At 42.2% G+C, this 21587-nt stretch overlaps 1 protein-coding gene across 1 annotated transcript in view; it reads left to right on the top strand.

The window, feature by feature from the left end:
- Window positions 1-20671, top strand: part of ubl3a (ubiquitin-like 3a) — a 32028-nt gene extending 11357 nt beyond the window's left edge. The window contains exons 2-5 of the mRNA XM_010749174.3: window positions 13714-13822; window positions 15991-16077; window positions 17759-17836; window positions 18814-20671. Of these exons, the coding sequence (XP_010747476.1) occupies window positions 13714-13822; window positions 15991-16077; window positions 17759-17836; window positions 18814-18866 (327 nt within the window). The 3' untranslated portion in view covers window positions 18867-20671. The remainder of the gene's footprint in view (window positions 1-13713; window positions 13823-15990; window positions 16078-17758; window positions 17837-18813) is intronic.
- The last annotated feature ends 916 nt before the right edge of the window (window positions 20672-21587 follow it).

Below are 21587 nucleotides of genomic sequence, written 5' to 3'. Positions count from 1 at the left end.
AGATGCATTTTATTTTGGCGGTGTATAGGGCTGGGTATCGATTCAAATTCCAAGAAACGATTCGATTCCGATTCTCAAGACTGATTATCATAATCCGATCCGATCCGATCTCGATTCGGGTTAGTGTTATTAAAACCTTTTTTTTGGTCGCCTGAAGCCCTCATTTTCAACAATGGAATACGGGCGCATATCTTTGCAAATGTAACCCGCAATCGCCTCAGTTATTTGAAGAGAACATACAGAAGTGGCTGGTAATTGTAGAGTTTTCCTTGAGTGTTCTGTTGTCTGTAGTTTCATTATATTTCCGGTGAATTTCCATTTTTCCCACGTTCATTAACGCATCATAGTCATTCCGACGGTCATTGTACGTACCTCGCATGTGTGAGACGCCGTAATGTAGAGAGTATATAGCTCCACTAAAGAGCAGTGTATGATGTATTTCTTGCCTGTGTTTTTCCTATATCCTGCATCGTGGGTTTATTGTGTGTGAATGAGAAAAGGTGAGCTTCTCCACCAACTTACCGTCCAAGTTGGATGTCGTGTTGTGTTAATTATTATTTGTAATATGTTGACGCTACTTTATATTGTGTTAATGCTCGGCTAATTAGCTAATCACGCCGTCAAAGCTATAAGCCTCGTGTGAGGTATTTGTTTACATAAGACATGCATATCTTTCAGTACAGTCCTTTAGCCAGTATTACTATTTGTGCATTATGTATAGCTCATGCTATTCTGATTGCTGTTTGTATTTTATTATAGAACCGCAATAAATCTTCATAAACACTGGACATCTGCCTCCGTCCTTTAACGGGGACACCCCCATACACCTTGCCGCTCTAATTCATCAGTCCCACCTGGAGCAAGCCCGTGTCTCCCTTTTAAACACGGTGCGCGCCTGTTTCAATTCAGTGACGCGACTAGTGGGGTTAAAGTTCACCGGGGGTAAATGTATTCAAATTTTAATAACTTTGGATGTACGAATTGATCTTAAGGAATTAATGTGCAAATCGATTCAGAATCGGAAAATCGATTTTTTTCAACACAGGCCTAGCGGTGTAGTGGAAACACTGTTGTAAATATATCTACAAATATAATACAACAACACCACAAGCCTCATATGTATTAAATATTAATTATAAACATTGTAGGGAGGTTTCATTGGTTAGACTATATTATGCAGGAATGTGTGATGTTGTGTCAGTCCTCCTGTGACCTCTATAGGAGGCTTAAAAAGTGCAAACTTCAGTGTTCATTGTCTAACTTTATAAGGTTCAGTGCTACTTGTAATATTATTATTGTTATCATCATCATGTGTGTTCTATCAGTGTTTGTAACTCTCAGGGGGCTGTAGATGTAAATGTGCTCTAAGAAAACACAAGTACGACACATCTAATTCATTTTCTGTGGTAACACACGCACACACACACACACACACACACACACTCACCCACTCACTCACTCACTCACTCACTCACTCACTCACTCACTCACACACTCACTCAAAGATTTAAAAATTGTTTTCAACCTGCATCTATTCCTGCTACTGCATGCTGCTGAATAGGCTTAGAATTTGTGTGTGTGTGGTGGGGGGGGTAGTAATACCCCTGGTTGTTTTTGTCCTGTGCCATCTGGTAAATTCCAGCACAGAGGGCATTTCAGCTTGCCAGCAGTCTATAGTGTGTGTGTGTGTGTGTGTGTGTGTGTGTGTGTGTGTGTGTGTGTGTGTGTGCGTGCGCCTCTCTCCCACACACACTCACGTGGAGACATTTTCTCTTCTACACACACACACACACACACACACGACATCACGTGAGGACTGAAGGCAGGGCTGGGCTCTTCTCTGAAGGAAAATGCAGCGGCGTGGATGTAACCACTGTCTCCTCTCTCGTCTGATGTCGATTCTCTCTCACACGTTACGTCACGTCTTTTTAAACGCCTGCTTGGCCATAAGAGCAACTGAGGAAAGGGACAAAGACGATGATGGGAAGGGAACAAGTTTTGGACAGTCTAATTCCAAAAATATTCAATATAAAATTATATAAAAGCAGAGTGAAGCAACAAATCCTCTAAAATATTTTACAAGCTAGAAGCAGCAGTATTCTATCAAATATTCCATCGATTAATCGGATAAAATTATTACCGTAATTTACGGATTATTGAGTGCACCGGAATATAAGCACCAGCACCAGCTAAATTTGAAAAGAAAATACATTTTGTACATATATAGGGAATCTATAAATCTATAAATTAGCCGCACCGTTGTAGGGTTCAAAGCGTGTGAAAAAAGTAGCGGCTTATAGTCTGAAAATTGCGGTATTCTTATTACTTTCACTTTGCTGCGTTTGCTCGTTTTCGCTGTTTTCGCTTGTTTAAATTGAATTAAATGAGGCTTCAAGGCAGAGGAAATTCCTTGACCATTTTTTGTAATCGAGGTACTCGAGGAATTGTTGCAGCCCTCGTAAATAGTTAAACTATTTATGGACTATCAAAACACATTCAAACATACTAAACCCTCATTTTAGACACAGACATGAAAAGGGGGAAATGCTCGTGCTTAAAAAGGACAGCCTGAAAGGTTACAAATCAGGCTAATCCTGACTGCAGGGCATCCACTACACACCGCTGGGGAAGACCACCTAGGGAAGAGGGTGGGGGTGGATGTGTAGAGACAGAACGGAAGGAGGGGGGAAGGCAGAGGTCACCACAGACTATGTGGTTCTCTTGGGAGGTGGAGAGTGGGGGGAGAAACAGCATGGGGATGCTTCACTTGACTCCAGGGCTTTCACATAGCAAGAGGTCAGGAAAACACGGGGGAGTAAGTCACATTGGTGAGACGCCCTGCGATGGAAGTGAAGGAGAGTTAGAGGAGGAGGAGGAGGTCTGAGGAGACAGGACTGCTGCAGAGCAAATGGTAGGAGGAAGGAGGTAAAGGACAGGAGGTCCTTTCATCAAAGCCATCATCGGGGGATCATCAACCCTCTGTGTGGTCCCTTCACACCAGCAGCACGCCGACATGTGGCATGTTGGCCTTTAGGTTTGTGCATGTAGCTGTTTTTTCTCTGAGCCTGGACAGGCAGAATATGAACTCAGCAAATAATGTCTATTTTGGGAAATAGAACTGCACAGAAATTAAGACAAAAAGTGCTGCTCTATTTCTTAATATTTTACTCTGCCACGCTGGCCTGCAAGGCTGAAAACACTATACAGAGTATGGAGTTTTCTGTTCAGTAAAAACACTGACATGATTTATGATAACTGTTGGCAAACATCCAGCCCCAGATGCGCTTTCTTTTCTGACTTCCTGGTCAACCGGGGAAAGCATCCTCTCTTTCACTTCCTGTATCACATTACTGTTTTTTTGCCCAATCATTTGATGACAACTGCAGAAACATTTTTATTCCACTGTCTTGCACCTTGTCATCGCATACTGTCTCACATCTAACCTTGTGTTTCGCTGGGAGAGAGGCTGGCGGAGGGATCAGAGGAGAATTGATTGATCGAAGCATACAAGAGCAATTTCATGTCCGACCCCCCCCCTCCCCCCCCAAAAAAACAAAAACAAAACAAAACAAAAAAACAGTGTGCATGCATATGTAAAACCCCTTCATAGATAGTGGATGACCTGAAGGGACAAAGTGGATTTCACCGCTTCCTTCACCTTCACGCTTCCTCTTCTCACCGCCTCTTTCTGACCTTTTGTTGTTTCCTCTTTGAATCCCCATTCGAGTCTCTCTTGTTTCCTCCCTCGGTCCTTTGTGCTCACCTCCAAAAGCGTCAGCGTTTCTCCTGTCCGCCTATAGTATGGGACCTCGTCATCACTATCATGGCGTGTGTTACAGCGTCAGCACTTTGGTGTTGATGTGTGATTCGCACTCTGTTGTCTGTCACACCTTTTTCTGTTGGTCACTTCCTCTTGTTCTTTCATTCTTTTGGGCTTTCTGTTTCTGAAAGTATTTATTGGACTTTTGTTTTTCCCTGATGAGATGAGGACAGCGGAGCCTCCCCTCGCTGACATCTGATGTGGGAAATATTCAAGTGAAAGCGTCATCTTCTTCGGTCACAGTGAGACATTCTTTCTCATGTTTCCATCATTCTCTCATTTTCTCTGGTCTTTTATGAAGTATCCTTCCTCCATGTGTCTCCATGTGTGGCAACATGTGTGTATATATTTCTGTGTGTCTTGATGAATGGTAGCTAATGGAAAGCTGGAGAGGTTTTTAGCCCATCCAGACATACTGTGCCTTCAACCACTGTGCAGTACTGAGCGCTGCAGCTAACGCATGTAACCACATGTAAAGAAGAGCAGCAGGCAGGTGTTGTGGAGGCAGGCCCTTCTTTAGTTTCAATGTCCCGGCCTCGAGCCGGTGTGTTTGTATCCATCTCAGTAATGTGTGTGGAAGTTCTATCTCTTGAGCTGTTAAATGCTTCACTATGTTCACCAGCTTGCTGTGTCTGGTGCCGAGCAGGAAGTGCACAGTGGGCCTTTGCAGAAAACAGTCGCCCACTCTGGCCAAAGCTGATGATGAGAGCTGAGAGTGAACCAAAATAATAAAGTTTTGGGCCAGACAACTAAACAATGAGCTGAAACCTGCTATTAAGCTGTAGAATGATAGTGCTCTGCAGGATCATCACTACGGGCAGCTCCCGTCACTGTTTTCACTTTGTCATTTGATACACTGGAGCAACATTAGGTGATTCTTTGTCTGCTGGTTTTTGGGAATGACATGTGGAAAGAGCCACAGGTCGGATTCGAACCCTGGGCTTCCGCAGTGAGGACTGAGCCTTCACACATGGGGCGGCAGCTCTGCCAACTGAGCTAAACACTGCCCCACAGCTCAAAAGGGTTCTTAAGGATAAAAAGGTTCTCCAGAGCACTGATCAAGAACCTGAGTGTGTGGGTAATCAGATGTTCATCTATATATGCTAAACTAACTCTCCTCCTGCCTGTTCGATGCTGGTGTCACAGCCGTAAATCAGATTTCCCTGACATCCAAACACAGTTGTCTCCACACTGTGTTCCATCAGTGTGTGGGTTGCCAGTGGGTAATGGGGTGGGTAATTTGCTTGAGTTTTTTTTGGCACGGCTCACATTTGGCATGTTAATTCATTTGGCCTTCGGGTTCCGAACAGCCATTTTGAAGTGTGAAGAAGCGAGTGGAGAGTGGAGGAAGTGGCAGGAGGCAGGCGTGCAACGTAAACCAATGTCAAGCGCTTGTGATGGGTCCGATCACAGACAGGAGGAACGTGTGATCAAAGGCACCTTTCTGACGTCTGTCAGGAGAGTGTGTGTGTGTGTGTGTGTGTGTGTGTGTGTGTGTGTGTGTGTGTGTGTGTGTGTGTGTGTGTGTGTGTGTGTCAGTGAAGACATTAGGAGGGGAGATGACAGCATGAAGGGAACTGCCTGTTTCTGGAGAGGGGAGAAGCAGCTGATGGATTAAAGGGTTATCTGTTTGTAAATGGTGAGAAGGGAGTGATGAAGAGCGAGGACGAGAAGCGGAGAGCTGTCAGGTACAGTGCCAGCTGGAGCGCGGGGAACAGCTGATCATGCTCATGACAGGAAGGAGAGGAAGTGAAAAGACGAGAGCGGAGTGGATTCTGCCTGTGATGAGGACGTCAGCATATCAAAGTATAGGTCTTCTTGATTGACAGTACAAAAAGATGAGGCTTGGAGAGAGATGTGAGGTACGGGGAGGCAACTGAGTAATGAGACATGTGACTGATAGTAGTGAGAGCAACTAAAAGGAGACGGGGAGTTGCTCATTTTCTCCTGGATCCACAGCCCAGAGCTCTAACTGCAGCAGTGGAATAACGAGCCGTGGCTGCAAGCCCAACACGTTCTCAAACTAAAGGGTCAGACTTCTGAAAGAGAAGATCACCATCAAAGGTGTTTTCAGTAATGATTCTAGGAAAGATGATGTATTTGCAGAGGAGCGTCAAGTGAAGGGTTTCTTTGCTTTGTGCAAGAAACTGCATCATAGCCATTAGCCACCTCTGCCACAGGAAGTTAGCATATAAGGAAAGTGCATCAGAAAGGTCTGTGGTGTCGGCACTTACAACCTCTCTTACAGTAGATCCCCTCTTTAATGATTAATGGCGATTTTTTTTTTTTTTTTTTTTTTTAGAGCTCAACAGGAAGAAGGTCTGCATTTTATGTCCGGTAGGGTCACATGTGTGGCTTCAAAAATTGCAGAGTTAAGCCTTATTATGCTGATATAGCCAACTTGTAAGCAAACAGTCGATTATTTACACATGCAGTAACACTGACATTCATTTGGAGTTGAGTTTCTGGCCAACTCTGTGAATGTAGGTCCAATATTCTCTTGCATCAATTTTGACTGCTGCACTGAGTTTCTGTGCCAGTAGTCTGAAGCATGAGCGAGACATCTGTTCAACCACAAACGTGCATGTGATATTAAAGATACACACTAAATAAACTACATAACTCTTTGTAGAAATGAATATTGTAATGACAACCTAAAAGACTTCAGTGTTAGCTGTCGTTATAATATTGTGGTGCTCTATTATTTAGTGCACTGCTGACATGAGCATGATGTCTGGAAGGCTTCCACACAGTGCACAGGCATAAAAACAGGAGAGAAAAAAAGAAACAGGACAAAACAGCACAGATGACTAACTAGCTCCCTGGTTACCACAAGTGTTGTTATAGCAACCGGCAGAGCATGACTGTAGGCATAATCAGCAGTGTTGGAATAAATCTTGACCAGTCAGATCGCTTGGCTGAAGCCTCCTGTTTGCTTATGTAACAGCAGAAAAGACAATTTGTCTCGAGGTGAAAAGGAACTGTGTTTATTTTCAATCACATTCTCACTCTTCCCCGACTCAGCCTGTAGTTAATATTCAGTATGAATATAACCATAAGGAATAGCGCGCTTGTTGACTCTCACAGTATATATCTGTTAAACCTTTGCTCACCTCTTTTTAATGGAAATGACCAAATGTTTTGCAGAAGCTGCGTGTTTTGTAGTCCATGATGTTGGCAAAGTAGGTCAAAGCAAAGCATGAGACGCTCACCATTATAGATAAGTACCCTATGAAGATAATAAAAAAGTTAATTATGAACACATTTCCGGTGGGTCAAGGTCTTTGTGTTTGTTTTTTATGTCTTCACTGCAGTGAGCGCTCTGCTGCACCCTTCAGCAGGCGTGTCTTGACATTGAAGCGTACAAACGAATCCTAACTCTACTACAAATATCGAAAATTCAAATAAATGAATAAAATGAAAAAAGTGCATCATGTGACAGCACACAAAGAAAGTAAAGTAAAATTGGTAAATTTTTATTTCTGGAAAGAAATCCAGAAATTTAGAAAGAAACAGAATCATAGCTAAGTGTCATGAATTTCTTGGTAACATAATTCTTCACCATGTTTCTTTATCTTTCTGAAGTTTCCTTAAAGTTGTTTCGCAATTTCAAACCTTTTCCAAACCTTTACTGCTTTTATTTTGAAAGAGTCACATTTAATGCAGAGGAGAGCTGCATTAAATGTGACTAAATTAAACATTGCTGCTCTGCTCCGTCCCAGGACAAGTCTTGAAATAAATATTAAATAGGGCAAAACTAGCAAAGTAAGTTTTACAAAGTATACACTCTCTCTCTCTCTCTCTCACTCACTCACTCACTCACTCACTCACTCACTCACTCACTCACTCACTCACTCACACACACACACACACACACACACACACACACACACTCAGAGAGACAGTGAGATCACAAATCCTCGCCTTAGGCTTTGTTTCTCATATCACACTATCATCAGTCAGCTGCTGTTGCATAACCGCTCTGCCTGTGTGTAGTATGAAGTATGGAACTTACACAGACAAAAATACGCTCTCTATATAATGTTGTATTAAATATGTCAGACTCAAAATGAGGCTATTTGACGAACCCTGTCAGCTGCTGTAACATCTGAGGAAGTGAAGCTGCAGCTTATGATACGTGCATTCAGCCTGCCGTTGCATAAGGTAAAAACACGTTTCAGGGTTGTTAATTAAAGAAAACAATGGCTCCATGAGAGGATTTGCATGTTAATGGAGGCTAATAATTGCAGCAGCTGCTTTTCTTCATTTACAGAATTACTAAGAGCTTACAAAGCTGTTTTATTGACTCAGTTTTGACTAATTAAAAAATGGGGCAAGACTCTTTCAGGCTGCTCTTTTTCTTTTTCGTCTGTTCACAGTTTGTTCAATAAGCCACAACATGGCCGATTAAGTCTCTCTTTTTTTGCAGCCATTAATATTCATTTAAAGCTGTTGACAGCCAGAAATTAGCGCCAGACAGGCAAGTGCCCACAACATACTATCAATAAGATCAGCGACTGATAATTCATGTAGTATTTGTGTCTTCAAAGTGCTGCGCTGCTACATTCTTGAGTTTACAGACGAGCTTTCTGAAGATTTAATGGGCAAGACAAAGCGGGCTGGCTGCTGGATCCAGCTGGCTTGTTTTAAACAGACCCCAGTCAGCCTAATCGCCCACCTCCTCTCCTTAATTCATTCATACTGTTCATACTGCTGTGGAATCCACTGACAGTGGAGGCTAACCTTACTGCATTTACTACCTATAAAGCTGCTCTAATATATTCCCGGAAGAAGGCTTCCCACTCTATAATCTTTGACTGCTGCAGAGGGTCTAAAGAGCAGCAATACTCTTTAATACTCTTATAAACACAAGCACACATATAAACACACACACACGCTCTTGCCTTGAGAAAGAATTGAGAGCGGTACTCAGGGAGGCATAATTATAGATGGCATTGAGTTTCCTGCTCTCCGCCGTGTGCAAACAGTGTTTAGCCAAGAGGGTTTGCTTGCTTCACATGTTTACACCATGGCACTGCTTGGCAGCAGGGTCACATTATGGTAGTGTGTCTGAATGTCTCGTCTGTAGCAGAGGCTCCACAAGCAGGGAGATGTTTCACCAGCTTCATGCACAAGTCATTTATTTTATTTTTTTTAGAAGTCGCCAAAAATAGAAGCTGCTGCACCAGGATGTTTGAGCTTACAAATGCTTTGACATGCTCGCATCAGGGGAAGTGTAACACTCACTACGTTTCTTCTTCTATTCCTCCACAAGCTCTGCAAACTGGTGCGCACTTCACACAGCCGATTTCTAACATTGTGGACTCTGGTTGTAGGCAAGGACTTGCCTTTCGTATGCATGAGTAACTGGCTGTTTGCCTCCAGATATTTGCGCTGTATAATGTTTATGCATGAATGCACGAAGCACAGCTCTCCCCATACCTGGAGCTCTTGCATTCGTTACAGAGAATAGATGGCAATTGAATATACTTCCCCCAACTGGCTGTGAAACCTCATTACCACCCCCTCCACGGATGAGAATCCAGGGAAAAGGCGCAGAAACCCTCGGGGGGGAAGGGGGTGGCAGGGAAGAGAGGAAGAAAGAGCTAAGAGTTAAGACTTGATTCAGTTCAAATGAGAATAAAGGGTGACGAGGAAAAAAAGAGGAAAAAGTGGACAGCCAAAGTTTGCCTGTAGAGATACAGCTGGGTGACAAAGAAAAAACACTAGGAAGACATTGCTGCTCAACGAGACACCAGCATCAGTGTTACTTTTCATTGTTTCTGCACATACCTGAACTCTACACCCAATTTTATGTTTTATGTTTGCTGATGGAGAGATCTATCATTTTAACAAATTCTGATTGTCATCAGATCATTTGCAGACCACACAGACCTGTTATGTATCACTCTATTTATTTTTTAAAAATTTTATTTGTCTGTTAGAAGAAAATGGAGAGAGAGAAAAGAAGGATGGAGAGGGGGAGAGAAGTAAGTTATAAGATTTAAAGCTGTTCGAGTTGATCAGCTGAATTGAGCGTGTCTAATTGAAGCTAGCTCGGAGCCTCTTGTTATTCTGGCCTTGTACATTCCTCCACTGTACGCTGTGCAGAGCGAGAGATCGACAGAGCGGTGGGAGAGAGACAGACAGACAGACAGACAGACAGAGGGAGGGATGGAGGGATGGGATGCAGAGATTGCTGCAAGGAGAGGAAGACAATATGACGTGACACGGTGGGAAATTGGCAGGAGGGAGACACAGAGGGGGGTGGGGTGAAGATATCTTGTAGGTGTTATCAGGTTAAGCCACCCACTACTGGCTGTCGCCATGGTGACACCATAGCAACGACCAGGTGTTCGACCAGGAAGGAGCACAACCTTGCTTATGTAAAGGGACTTCCTGTGTGTGTGTGTGTGTGTGTGTGCGTGTGTGTGTGTGTGTGTGTGAGAGAGAGAGAGAGAGAGAGCCAGATAAAAAGATTCAGACAGTCGCTCAGCAACATTCTGCAGATTCCTGCTTTATGATCTGTCTCATCTGTAAGCTCCAAATGTTCCTCGTGAGGTTGTTTTAGGTGAGATTGTATTGGTTTACTGTTGCTGGTTCTTTGCCCGTGTATATGAGCTGCGTGTTTATGGGGTCAGCGTTGAGGACAGTGGCTGTGTGTTTCATATATACATGTATGTGTGTGTATGTCTCTGTATGGCTCTTTCATTCTTAAACCTAAAAGCTGATTTGGTAACGTGCTTACACAGATCTCTGTTTCAATCCGTTGGTGTTAGCTCTGTTACATCATTGCAGCCCATTCTCTGTGCGAAAATGTGTATAAATTAGGGCTGTCAATCGATTAAAAAAAATTAACTAATTCATCGCAAAAATTTCTGTAATTAATCGCGATTAATCGCGATTAATCTATCAATAAATGTATCAATAAATTAAATGCATTTTTCTGAGACTGAAGCTTATAATGAATATTAATTTATGTAAAATGATCAAATTAATGTAGAATAAGCACAGAGAAAGTATATTTAAATTCATTCATTTTATTGGCTTAAGGTGCACATATGCACAGTGCAAATAGAAAAAAGCCAGAATGAGGAAATATACTGACAAGTGCCACACTCCTGTAGTGTAGACTGGGTGTTTTGCTTTGAGGTGATATGTTAAAGTCGTGTTACTTCTGTGGAATTTAAATTCGGATTTGCAAACTGTACAAATTACCTTGTTTTTGTCCAACGAGTCCGCCATATTGGATGTGGCAGATCTGCCCGTAAACTAATACAAGCAGGGCCGGTTTTAGCTGTGGGCAATGTAGGCGACCGCGCAGGGCGCAGTCTCCATGAGGGCTTTAAGTTAATGCCTCTTATACACCCATTATCACACACACACTAATATATCTGGGAAACAAAGCTCTACTTTGCCACATCCAAAATGGCGGCCGCCACCGGAAGTAAACAAAACCGCGTTAATTGCGTTAATTTTTTTTAACGCGTTAATTCTTTAAAATTAATCGACAAAATTAACGCGTTAATTTTGACAGCACTAGTATAAATACAGTATACCGTGTGTGTGTGTGTGTGTTTGTGTGTGTGTGTGTTTGTGTGTGTTGCTCGGCAGAGTGGGTTCTGTGGAGCACGGGGGTGGAGGGGGGTGGTGTAGAGGGCTAACAGACGCTCGGCACATGGAAACACACTAGGAAACATGACACACACGTGCTTGTGCCATGCATGCACTGCAGGCAAGACACACAAACACAGTAAACAAGCACAGACGCTAAACACACACATCATGACGCTTAAGAGAAACTGTGTATCCTGATGCCACGTGACTGTGAATGTTGGAGTGTTTTAAGGTGAAAGATTCTCAAAAAATGGTGATGAGCAGCACATGTTCTGTCTGGTCCTCTTTGTGTGATTATTTCCAGCATAGTCACACCAATCAAATGTAAACAGTGAATTTGTTTCTCCGTGAAAGGTGGTGGGTGTTTATTGTTATAGTCTGGACATCACAAATTAGAATCATTTGAGTCAGATTGGGTTGATACTCGCACAGTGTGTGGTGTTCATTCACAGTGTTTGATTTGTACAGCAGGAGTCAGGATCATTGACGGGGCGGCATGATGCTGCAGTGGTTGGGGCCTTTCTGTGTGGAGTTTGCATGTTCTGTGTCTGTGTGGGTTCTCTCCGGGTACTCTGACTTCCTCCCACAGTCCAAAGACGTGAACCTTAACAGGTTAACTAGTGACTAAATTGCCCATAGGCATGAATGGTTGTCTGTCCCTGCAATGAACTGCTGACCTGTCCAGGGTGTACCCCACCTCTTGCCCTAAGTCAGCTGGGATTGGCTCCAGCCCCACTGTGACCCTGATGAGGATAAGTGGTTACAGATAATGGCTGGATGGAGTCAGGACCACTGTAGTATACTGGGAGAAATTATTAAAAAAACAAATGAGAAATCTGTGAAATAGTGCAGTGTTCTGAGTGGCAATAATCCAGTTCAATGAGGTTCAGCCACACTGAAGGTCAGTCACCTCCTCTCTGAAAAGTTTACAGTCCTCGTTTCACCTTCTTCTATCTATTCTTCTCTACAAAAAACACAGCGCAAAGGAGCAAAGCAGCCTCTGATGGATGTCCATGTCTATTTTTGGAAAGGAATGTGCAAGAATTTGTTTTATCAGGATTTGACTTTTACCATCGCCAACCAGTGTGTTCAGATCTGTGATTTTTCCTCATCATTCAACATATTTCTGACTGTCAGAGGAAAAGAAATCTGATCATGACCTATCATGTGACTGATAACTCATATTTGTTGATCTTAATGTGGACTGTGCCCACCTAAATATCCTGTACAAAACCCTAGTGGCATCCTCCGTGGCTGGGAAATGAAGCCAATGTGCCAAAACTACAGTTCCTCAAGCAGCCACTAGAGGCTGTATACAGAACATTTCAACCTCCATAAGCTCCTGTATTAAAATTCAACTTCCCAGCAGAAGATGATTTTTAGATTAGGCAGGAGGCAGTAGAGGCAGGCCAGCCTTACATATTTTTAGCTTCAAAACAGGTGACGTCATGCTTACACTGTCCATTCTTTATACTGTCAGTGAGAAAAACCCCATAAAGACAATTCAGTAGCTGACTCTCTGAAAAGGGGGACAGTCTCACACTATTATTCATTTATTATTATACTTGGCTGTCACCACTGACTACTGAGACGAGCTATTCGGAGAACATTTTAACAGCCTTTAGTTCCAGAACCCGCTAATTGTTCCTGTGTTGTGGGCTGTTAAACACTGTGAGAAGCAGGTTTGGTTGTGTTGAAACACGCAGTCTCATTGATACTCACAGTCTTATTCATTCATCTAAATTTACATTTGACAAGCCAGAGGGTTTTAATACCACGCTCCCATTCAGGAAAAAAAAAACCATAAAAATGCCATATATGTTGCATAGTGCCTCTAATTTGCAGTTTGCAGAGTGAACTTGTATTTTAGTCCCATGAAGAATATCATGTAATAAAGTATATGTTGGGTTTCGTGCCCAGACAAAGGAACAAAGCAGAGCAAAACATCTGGCTTGTGAGTGGAGAGATGAGAAAGTGACAAACTGCTGGAAAATGACAGAACTGAGAACCAGAGACAAAGAGAACGAGTGGAATGAGAAAAAAGAGAGGAGGAAGTTGGAGAGACAGATGGGAGTTGATCCTGCGGAAGGATGTTTCTCAGGGCCCTCATATCCTTCTCCTGTTTCCTATTAAATTACTTGAACCTGTGTGTTTCCTGATTTGACTGTGCTTTATGTGACATATGGGACAGCCGTTTGTGTTACGTTCCATTTAATGTATGCAATAATGTTTCTCAAACACAGTTCTAACATAGCTGTGTTTTTTTTCTGTTGCAGATAAACCTGCGGCTTATTTTAGTCAGCGGGAAGACAAAAGAATTCCTCTTTTCTCCCAACGACTCGGCAGCAGATATCGCTAAACACGTCTATGACAACTGGCCGATGGGTGAGTATTTAGATATCCCAGTGAGCGTTACTGGCGATGGCAGTTGAAATAAACAAAGCCAGAACACAACAGGTAGAGTATCAGAGACATTTCAGGCTGACTGTGGCGGCCGCAGTGTGATGTCGGGCTGCGTTTTTCCAAAAGTTGGATCTGACTAAACTTCTCTACTGCAAGTTGCTGCGTTTTATTGGCAGATACCCCCCGGCTTGCACTGCCAAAACAGACCACCCCCATTGGCCTCAAAGTAGCCAATGGTAGAAGAAGGAATGGTAAATGGACTGTACTTATATAACATCATTCTAGTCTTCCGACCACTCAAAGCACTTTACAATACGTATCTCATTCACACATTCATACACTGATGGCATTGGCTGCCATGCAAGGTGCCAACTGCTCATCAGTTTGAGGAGCTAACCATTCACACACATTCATATACTGACAGTCCGACATGCCAACTGGAGGGGATCGAACCGCCGATCTTCTGATTAGTGGACAACCCACTCTACCTTCAGGCCACTGGCAGATTGGGACGTTTTACCGAAGTAGCATTATTATTAAAACTACTGCGTTACAAGTAGAAGTCCGGCATTCAAAATCCCACTTAAGTAAAAATCTTAACAGTAACATGTACTTTAAGAATCCAAAGTAAAGAAGTCATGATGCAGAATGGCTTTGTACAGTTTTTCTAACATCTGACGTTTTCATTTTTTCAATACTCAAGTAACTCAAAGTTGCATTGCAAGTACAGGACTACATGTAATTACATAGTTACAGTCCATCATTGATGATTGCAGCTTTAATGTGACTCATCCTTCCATCATGGACGAGGAGTGGAGTGATTTTAGGTGAGAGATCTGTGCACGGTCTGCTTCACATTAACTGCTAAATGTAAACATTTCACAGATGTTGCTATGCAGCGTTTGGGTATTCTTAATAATCCCACAATGTGCATATAGGAAATATAAAATCATGTTGTGTTATTTTGCAAATCAGCCACATCATTGCATGAGCACAGCTGCAGTGTGTTTGCATTAGCAATAATTGCTAACAATTAAGCTGCTAATGCTTATTGCTAATGATGATCTGACTTCTGCTGAGAGCTGAGATCATTCACACCCTCTGCTGATTACTCACATGAAGTCTGCAAAGCTCTGTGGGAATGTGCTGCTCTTTGGTGGAAGGTAATGAGGATGTGCTCCTCCTGATTATCATTGCAGACAGGAATTCGGGATCGCAGTATAGCCACTTCTCTGAAACACACCCACTCCCCAACTGCTGCTACACCAGTGTTAGAATTCATCTGATACTGCCGACCTCACGGCACCTTCAAATCTGCACAGAGTGTAGCCTTTTCCCACGGTGCTGTGAATATAGTCCACATTGCATGCACTGTGGCCATGTATAAATTATACCGATAGATTCTTCGTGACAAGAGGAGTTTTTTTTCTTTCTGTTCTGTCAGTTTTGGAAGCACCCCATGTTCCTTCCAAACAACAGATCTGAACCATGTGAGACCCTGAGCAGGCACTCAGTCAGCACCAACACCCTCCGCTCAGCCGGAGACAAACATCTGGTGGCCAGACTCTGCTGCCGTGCACCTCCCCTCGCTGTTTTCTCTCTTTATTTAATGCCTTCACTTTTTGTCTTCAGCTCTTCCCAAGCCACACCTCGTGTTCTTTTTGCTCCGAGTCTTTCTCACATTCTGTAGTGCATCCCGCAAAGCCCACGTTATACATTCTGCATATAATGATCCGAAATAAAGGCCCTAAATGTCTTAAAATATCTTCAGTGCGGTTGTCGTGGTCTTTTTTTTCCCACCATGCCATGACTGATTTCTTTTTTTATTTTTTTCCCGCAGCACTGTTTACAGTAAATTAGATAGATGCAGAATGGGGAACTAACTGAAATTCAAAGCTATATCTATCGTATCTGCTCTGCTGTCTAAACTGGATCCTTATTTGGAAATGTTCATAGATTATGCAATCATGACGATGGTTACGTTTTATTGGAAAGATGTCAAATGATGTGGAAACTCAGACAAAGAGAATAATTCTGAGAACAAACTGTAAGAGGATAAAGAGAAGAGATAAGCTTGTCATCTTTCTGTCTCCATGTTGATCTTTGTGTTGAACTTTCCGTCCGTCTCTGCTTTTTTTTCCTCCTTTCAGACTGGGAGGAAGAGCAGGTCAGCAGTCCTAACATCCTGAGGCTGATCTACCAGGGCCGTTTTCTACACGGCAACGTAACACTAGGAGGTGAGAAAAACACAGAAAGTACACCACTACAAAAAAAAACAACCTTATGTGCTCATAGACATGCACACAAAATCACAGCAGTGTGTTGCTGGAAAGTTCTTTGCTGTTGTCATCCCTTTCCTGAGCCGCAGAACAGAGGTACCTCAGTGCTCCGGACAAGCCTGCTTTGACGGAGAGAGGGAGGAGAGAGGAAATCCAGAAAAAAGAGGGGAAAGAGACTGGTCAGGAAGGGGGCAAGACTGGCGTTAGAGTGAACCACAAGCAGCATAGTGAAGAGGCAGAAAGGGAGGGGAGGTGTGAAAATGAACGCCATAAGTGAAGAGTAGAAGACCATGTCTTATTTTCAGGCAGCCCACTTTACCTCTGCTTGGCTTTTAGGCTTTTTTTGTAACCCGATTTTGATTTGATTGGTGTTTGTGTGGTTAATGTGCTTATGGCTGTGCCTAACCCTTTTACACTCACCCCATTACTGCCATCTATCTGATAATTCCTTATCGTTGTTTTAACGTGTTTGTATGCTGACGCAGAATCTTCTTGAGGTTGAGCCAAAACTTCCAGTAGATTGGAAACGCAAACATGGACACTGCACGCATGTGTGAGAGCAACATAAAGTGACTGATAAACACTAACAGTGTGACAAGTATCACAGCTCAGATATAAACTACAATTTATTGTGTGTTCTTAATGTGCCTTTAAAATCTACACAGGTTTTTTTTCATCAAATATGACCAAAGGATGAGTGCTGCTTATTATACACTCAGAGTATAACATCAAGTCAATTCAACTTCTGGGATACTGATCCGGTCAGTGAAGTAGCAGTAGCAGTAACAACAATGAGATGACCCCCAAAACAGGAATGGGCAGCCATTGATTTCCAGTCATGTTGGTGTAAATATCACCTGATATATAGCTTTAATCCCTCACAGTGAACATCATGCTCAGCTGACATTGTGGCATGATAATGAGTTAAGATGAAATTTAGACATAGTGAAAGTTAGTAGTTTGAAAACAGTATTAGAATATTGACAAGGATAGTTTTCCAGTATCAATATGGCGATTAGGACGTAAAGATCAATGATTTCAAAAGCAACTAGAAACATTAGACCTGTGGCCAAATTCCACTGGGCACGGATAGTATGCATTCAGTGTGCGCCATGACAACCGGAGCTAATCACAGCCGTTCTAGCCAGTGTTTCAAACCCCACTGGTTCACTGCGTTGTGTTTCAGAAGCAGGCCTCGCCGTATTCTCTGTGTAGAATCTGGTCAATTTTCAAAATAAAACACCCTGTACAAACATTCCATCATTAAAATAACTAAAAGGGAAACAATTTAACTACATAGCAGAGCTAGTTAACAAAGTCTGGCTGGCAAAATGCTTCTGAGACGCTCCTGGTGGAGGCGTGCCCGGTGTGGTTTTGGTGTTGGTTTACCTGTGAGAGATCATTAGTCTGTGACAGTCATGTGTTTTTGACACCTTCAACCAAAGTGTATTATTAATGAACCAGCTGAAATGTAGCATGTAGCTTATCTCTCTTTTGTAGTTTCAGTGTTGCTCAACTCTTTCCACTGTAGCATAATTTGTACTGTGAAGGTGATACTGATGGTCAATGACTTTGTAAACACAGGCATACTGTAGCTCATTGAATAACCTTTACCTCTCCTCTGTCTGCCTTTCACCAGCTCTCAAACTGCCGTTGGGGAAGACCACAGTGATGCATTTAGTTGCCAGAGAGACTTTGCCTGAGCCAAATTCCCAAGGTAACCAGCTCTCCGGCTCCCTTCTTTCCTTTCAGCAGGCCTTTCACACACTGAACAATTTTAAACATTCTGCTCCCAGCCATTATTTATCTCTACACATGGCTTCTGTTTTAGGAACAGCCACTGGTGCAAATAATTGGCTCCCTTAAGTCTATTCCCAATATGCAGCATACTGTGTAGAATATACAGCTAGCATGAATCATATTAGGTGACAGGTCTCCTTTTTGTGACTGTGTTGTAGAGGGTGATTGTATGCAGAGACAGGCTAGTCAGAGTTCAGATGGACAGTAATTTCACTGGTCGCACCAAGCGCTCTAGTTTGTCTAGTTATATGATCTTCAATTTGCTGGCATTCAGGCTATAATAAGCCCAATGTAACATAAAGTGGAATAAATAAGCAACTCAGTTTAAACTGTGCCTTTTGCAAAAACATTACGACAAAATTCAGTGTGTATGCACATACCCACAACATTGTGCACACACCACTAATAGAGCCATGTTTTGTCAGCTGTCAAATGTTCGCTTGTATACCTAACTGTTACAGTAAATGGTTAAAACAGGCTCTTAGAAACAGACAGTATAAAACATGGACCTTGTATCTGCGACATTGACTGTCTGGAGGGTGTCTGAAGAGTTGTTGTCACACTCAGTGTGGTGGCTCTGACCGTCATCTTGGCAGTCCTGCCTCAGCTGCCTTCCAGCCAGTGTTGTAGTCGAGGCCAACTGAACCAAGACCAAGTTTAAGACCAAGGCCTAGTTATTGAGAGATCGAGTCAAGACAGGACTTAAGACCAAGACTGATCTCTACAAGTACAAGAACTACAACACTGTTTCTGGTGAATCTAAAAAAAAAATTTCATGCAGTGCCTCAGATGGAGTTAATTTAATCACATTTCAGCACCACATACAGTCTGTTTAGCTGGGTACTGTGTAGGATCAGTGTTTGTCTTGATGATGACGTTTGTGTGTGTTCACAGGTCAGAGGAACAGAGAGAAGACCGGGGAGAGTAACTGCTGTGTCATTCTGTAAATACACACCACCGCTGCTGGCGCACCATCCTTCTCATCCGTTCTCGCCCTCAACATCCTGGCCCTAATGAGCTTGTTCCCTGTCCTGAAGCCTGCCCACAATGCGGATATGCATTTAAACACACACACACACACACACACACTTATCTCTCTTTTCTTTTTTTTTTTTTTTTACCCCTCTCTCACACACTCACACATATGTAATAAAGCAGCAGGCTCAGGCTGATCCAGGACCAGAGTTGGGAGCTGGAAATTGATTTACAACAGAGTTGAGTCCTTTGTTGTACTTGATTTGTCATAACTGAAAATTAGAGGAAGGAATTGGATGTTGAATGTTTTTTTTTTCTTTTTTTCTTAATGCACACTTTTTTTTTAACCTGCCACACACACACACACACACACAAACATACACGGACACACCCTCAGCCGGTCAGTTAAAAGTCTAAATCTTTCTGGTTCCTCATTCTAGCTGGTTGTCATATTAATGCAGTGCCCGAGTTTGTGTGTGGCCTTGTTTCGTCATTGAGACCTCTGAGAATTTTAACCACTAACAACACACCAACATACCAACACACACACACACGCACACTATGACACCCCCCATACACATCCAACCATATGTGCTTGTGTGATCTCCCTCGGTGCAGCAGACGAAGCTTAGACGTGCCTGATCAGAGAACTCAAACCAGGACACACACACACGTACACATACAGCACACACACACACACACACACACACACACCTGTGTCCTTTTTACTGCCCTCCTCTGCGCGTGCCCTTAAAGGTCACAAGAGAGAAATGATTCCATTTTTGTCTGCAGAGCGCCGTACAGACCAAACACATCCTGCTCGTTCAGTCGTCATCTTTCAGCCAGTCGAAGCCTAACAAACAAACGAATAGACAAACAGCCAGTGTTGGTGGTCTTGCTTCACTTATTTGTTTCTCCATGACATTTGTGACTGTGTTTTGACAGTCCATGCATATTACTGACCGACCAGTGTTGTGATTAATAAAACGTCATGTCAGTTTTTCTTCCCTCCCCGACGCACCACCCCCCCTCTCCTCCGAGGATAAGGCTCATTGTGCTCCTTTTTTTTAACAGTGTTGTGAAGGATCTCTCTTGACAATTGCTGTCCAAGCAGGGAAATTAACTCAGAATGAATAATGTTCCTTATTTGTCTTAATTCGCTTCTCTCCTGAATTCTCTCTCTGCATTAACAAAGTCCATTTTGCACAACTGAAGCATGTGCTCCTTCATCAGATAAATAAAAATGTATAAAAAGTTTGATTGTTTTATTTTATATTTTTCCAATGGAAGTAATGTTCCAAACTAAGGTAACGTGTAGAATATATTTAATATGAATCTTATATAGAACATGATGACTAGATCTTGTTGATATACAGTATATTGGTGTTTAGTCTATGATTGTGTATACGGTTAGCTTCTAGCCAGTCACAGTCACTCGCTGACAATGTCTTGTGCTTAACAGCAGCAGAACCTCCCTAATCATCGACAGACTGTATTTTTATTTTCTTTCTTCTTCTGTGCTCTTTTATTATTTTATTTTTCATTTGTTTATAATTTAATGTAATCCTTTTTTTTCTTTGTGGGTTTTTTGCTTTAAAGAATCGCTTTATAACAGCACTAGGTCTTAAAAAAAATATTGTTTATATTGATCAGGGTTCAAATCTGTACAGAGATAAACGTTTTCAAACCAATTGTAAATAGCACTAATGCTCCCCTCCCCCCTCCAAACTTCAAAATGGAATACATCTGTAATCTAAATAAAGGTTATTGAAGTGCACCGCCTTTTGTCATGTCTTATTGCACAACAGTTATCTGGCAGCTGATCTGACACATATCTGACAGCTCTGTGGAAGTCAAATGTTAAGTACTTCTGCTGAAATGAAACTGTCTGCAGGTTATGTAACAATAATGCACATGACACATTATATTTGATGTTGGATTCACAAGTGTGTTCAGTAAAATGTGTTAACATATGAACAGCATCCTTATGTACCTGTACCATCATTCCATCATCACTTTTACTACTTTGTGTACTTTAAGGTAGTTCTAGAACACAGTATGTGGTGACTTCTACTACTTAATGGTATTTCGAGCAAAAAGCTGTTGAGAAACTTAAACACTGCAGCATATTTTACAAGATTAGTGGTAAGTGGCAGTACTGTACTTCTGTATGTTTTAGAGGCTCTTGTAATACAAATATACTGTATACTATAGGCCCCTATTAAAAAGCAGTTATGGTTGGAACAACTATACTACACTGTTACCATCGAAATGTCTGTTTTTTAAACATCAAACATCATTTAAATATCAAAGATGAAAGTAAATATTTTACACACACACACACACACAAAAGAAGAAGAGGAATACATCTGTGTTGCAGATTATTTTTTTCTTCCTCTCTGCCACATTAATTCTGTTACAACCCTGTCAGTTTGTTTTCTGACCCCTAGGTGGGGCCTGTTTATAGTTTAGGAACTATCATTTAATCTACCTGACTGTACATAGAAGTAGTGTAAACTAGCTTAATGAAATGATTATGAATGAATGCATCAGTATTAAAAATGTGATAATACTATAACACTGACAGAGGTCGCTTTTCTGCACATTTTACTTCTAGTGCTTTCAGTGGGATAGGCTCTATCCCACACAGAGGATCAGAGGTTACAAATGATGGATTGATGGACAGCATATCT

The sequence above is a fragment of the Larimichthys crocea genome, unplaced genomic scaffold (genome assembly GCF_000972845.2).
Source record: "Larimichthys crocea isolate SSNF unplaced genomic scaffold, L_crocea_2.0 scaffold270, whole genome shotgun sequence".
Taxonomy (NCBI): Eukaryota; Metazoa; Chordata; class Actinopteri; family Sciaenidae; genus Larimichthys; species Larimichthys crocea.
Note: the sequence above shows the minus strand (reverse complement) of the source record. Positions and strands in the feature narration are given on the sequence as shown.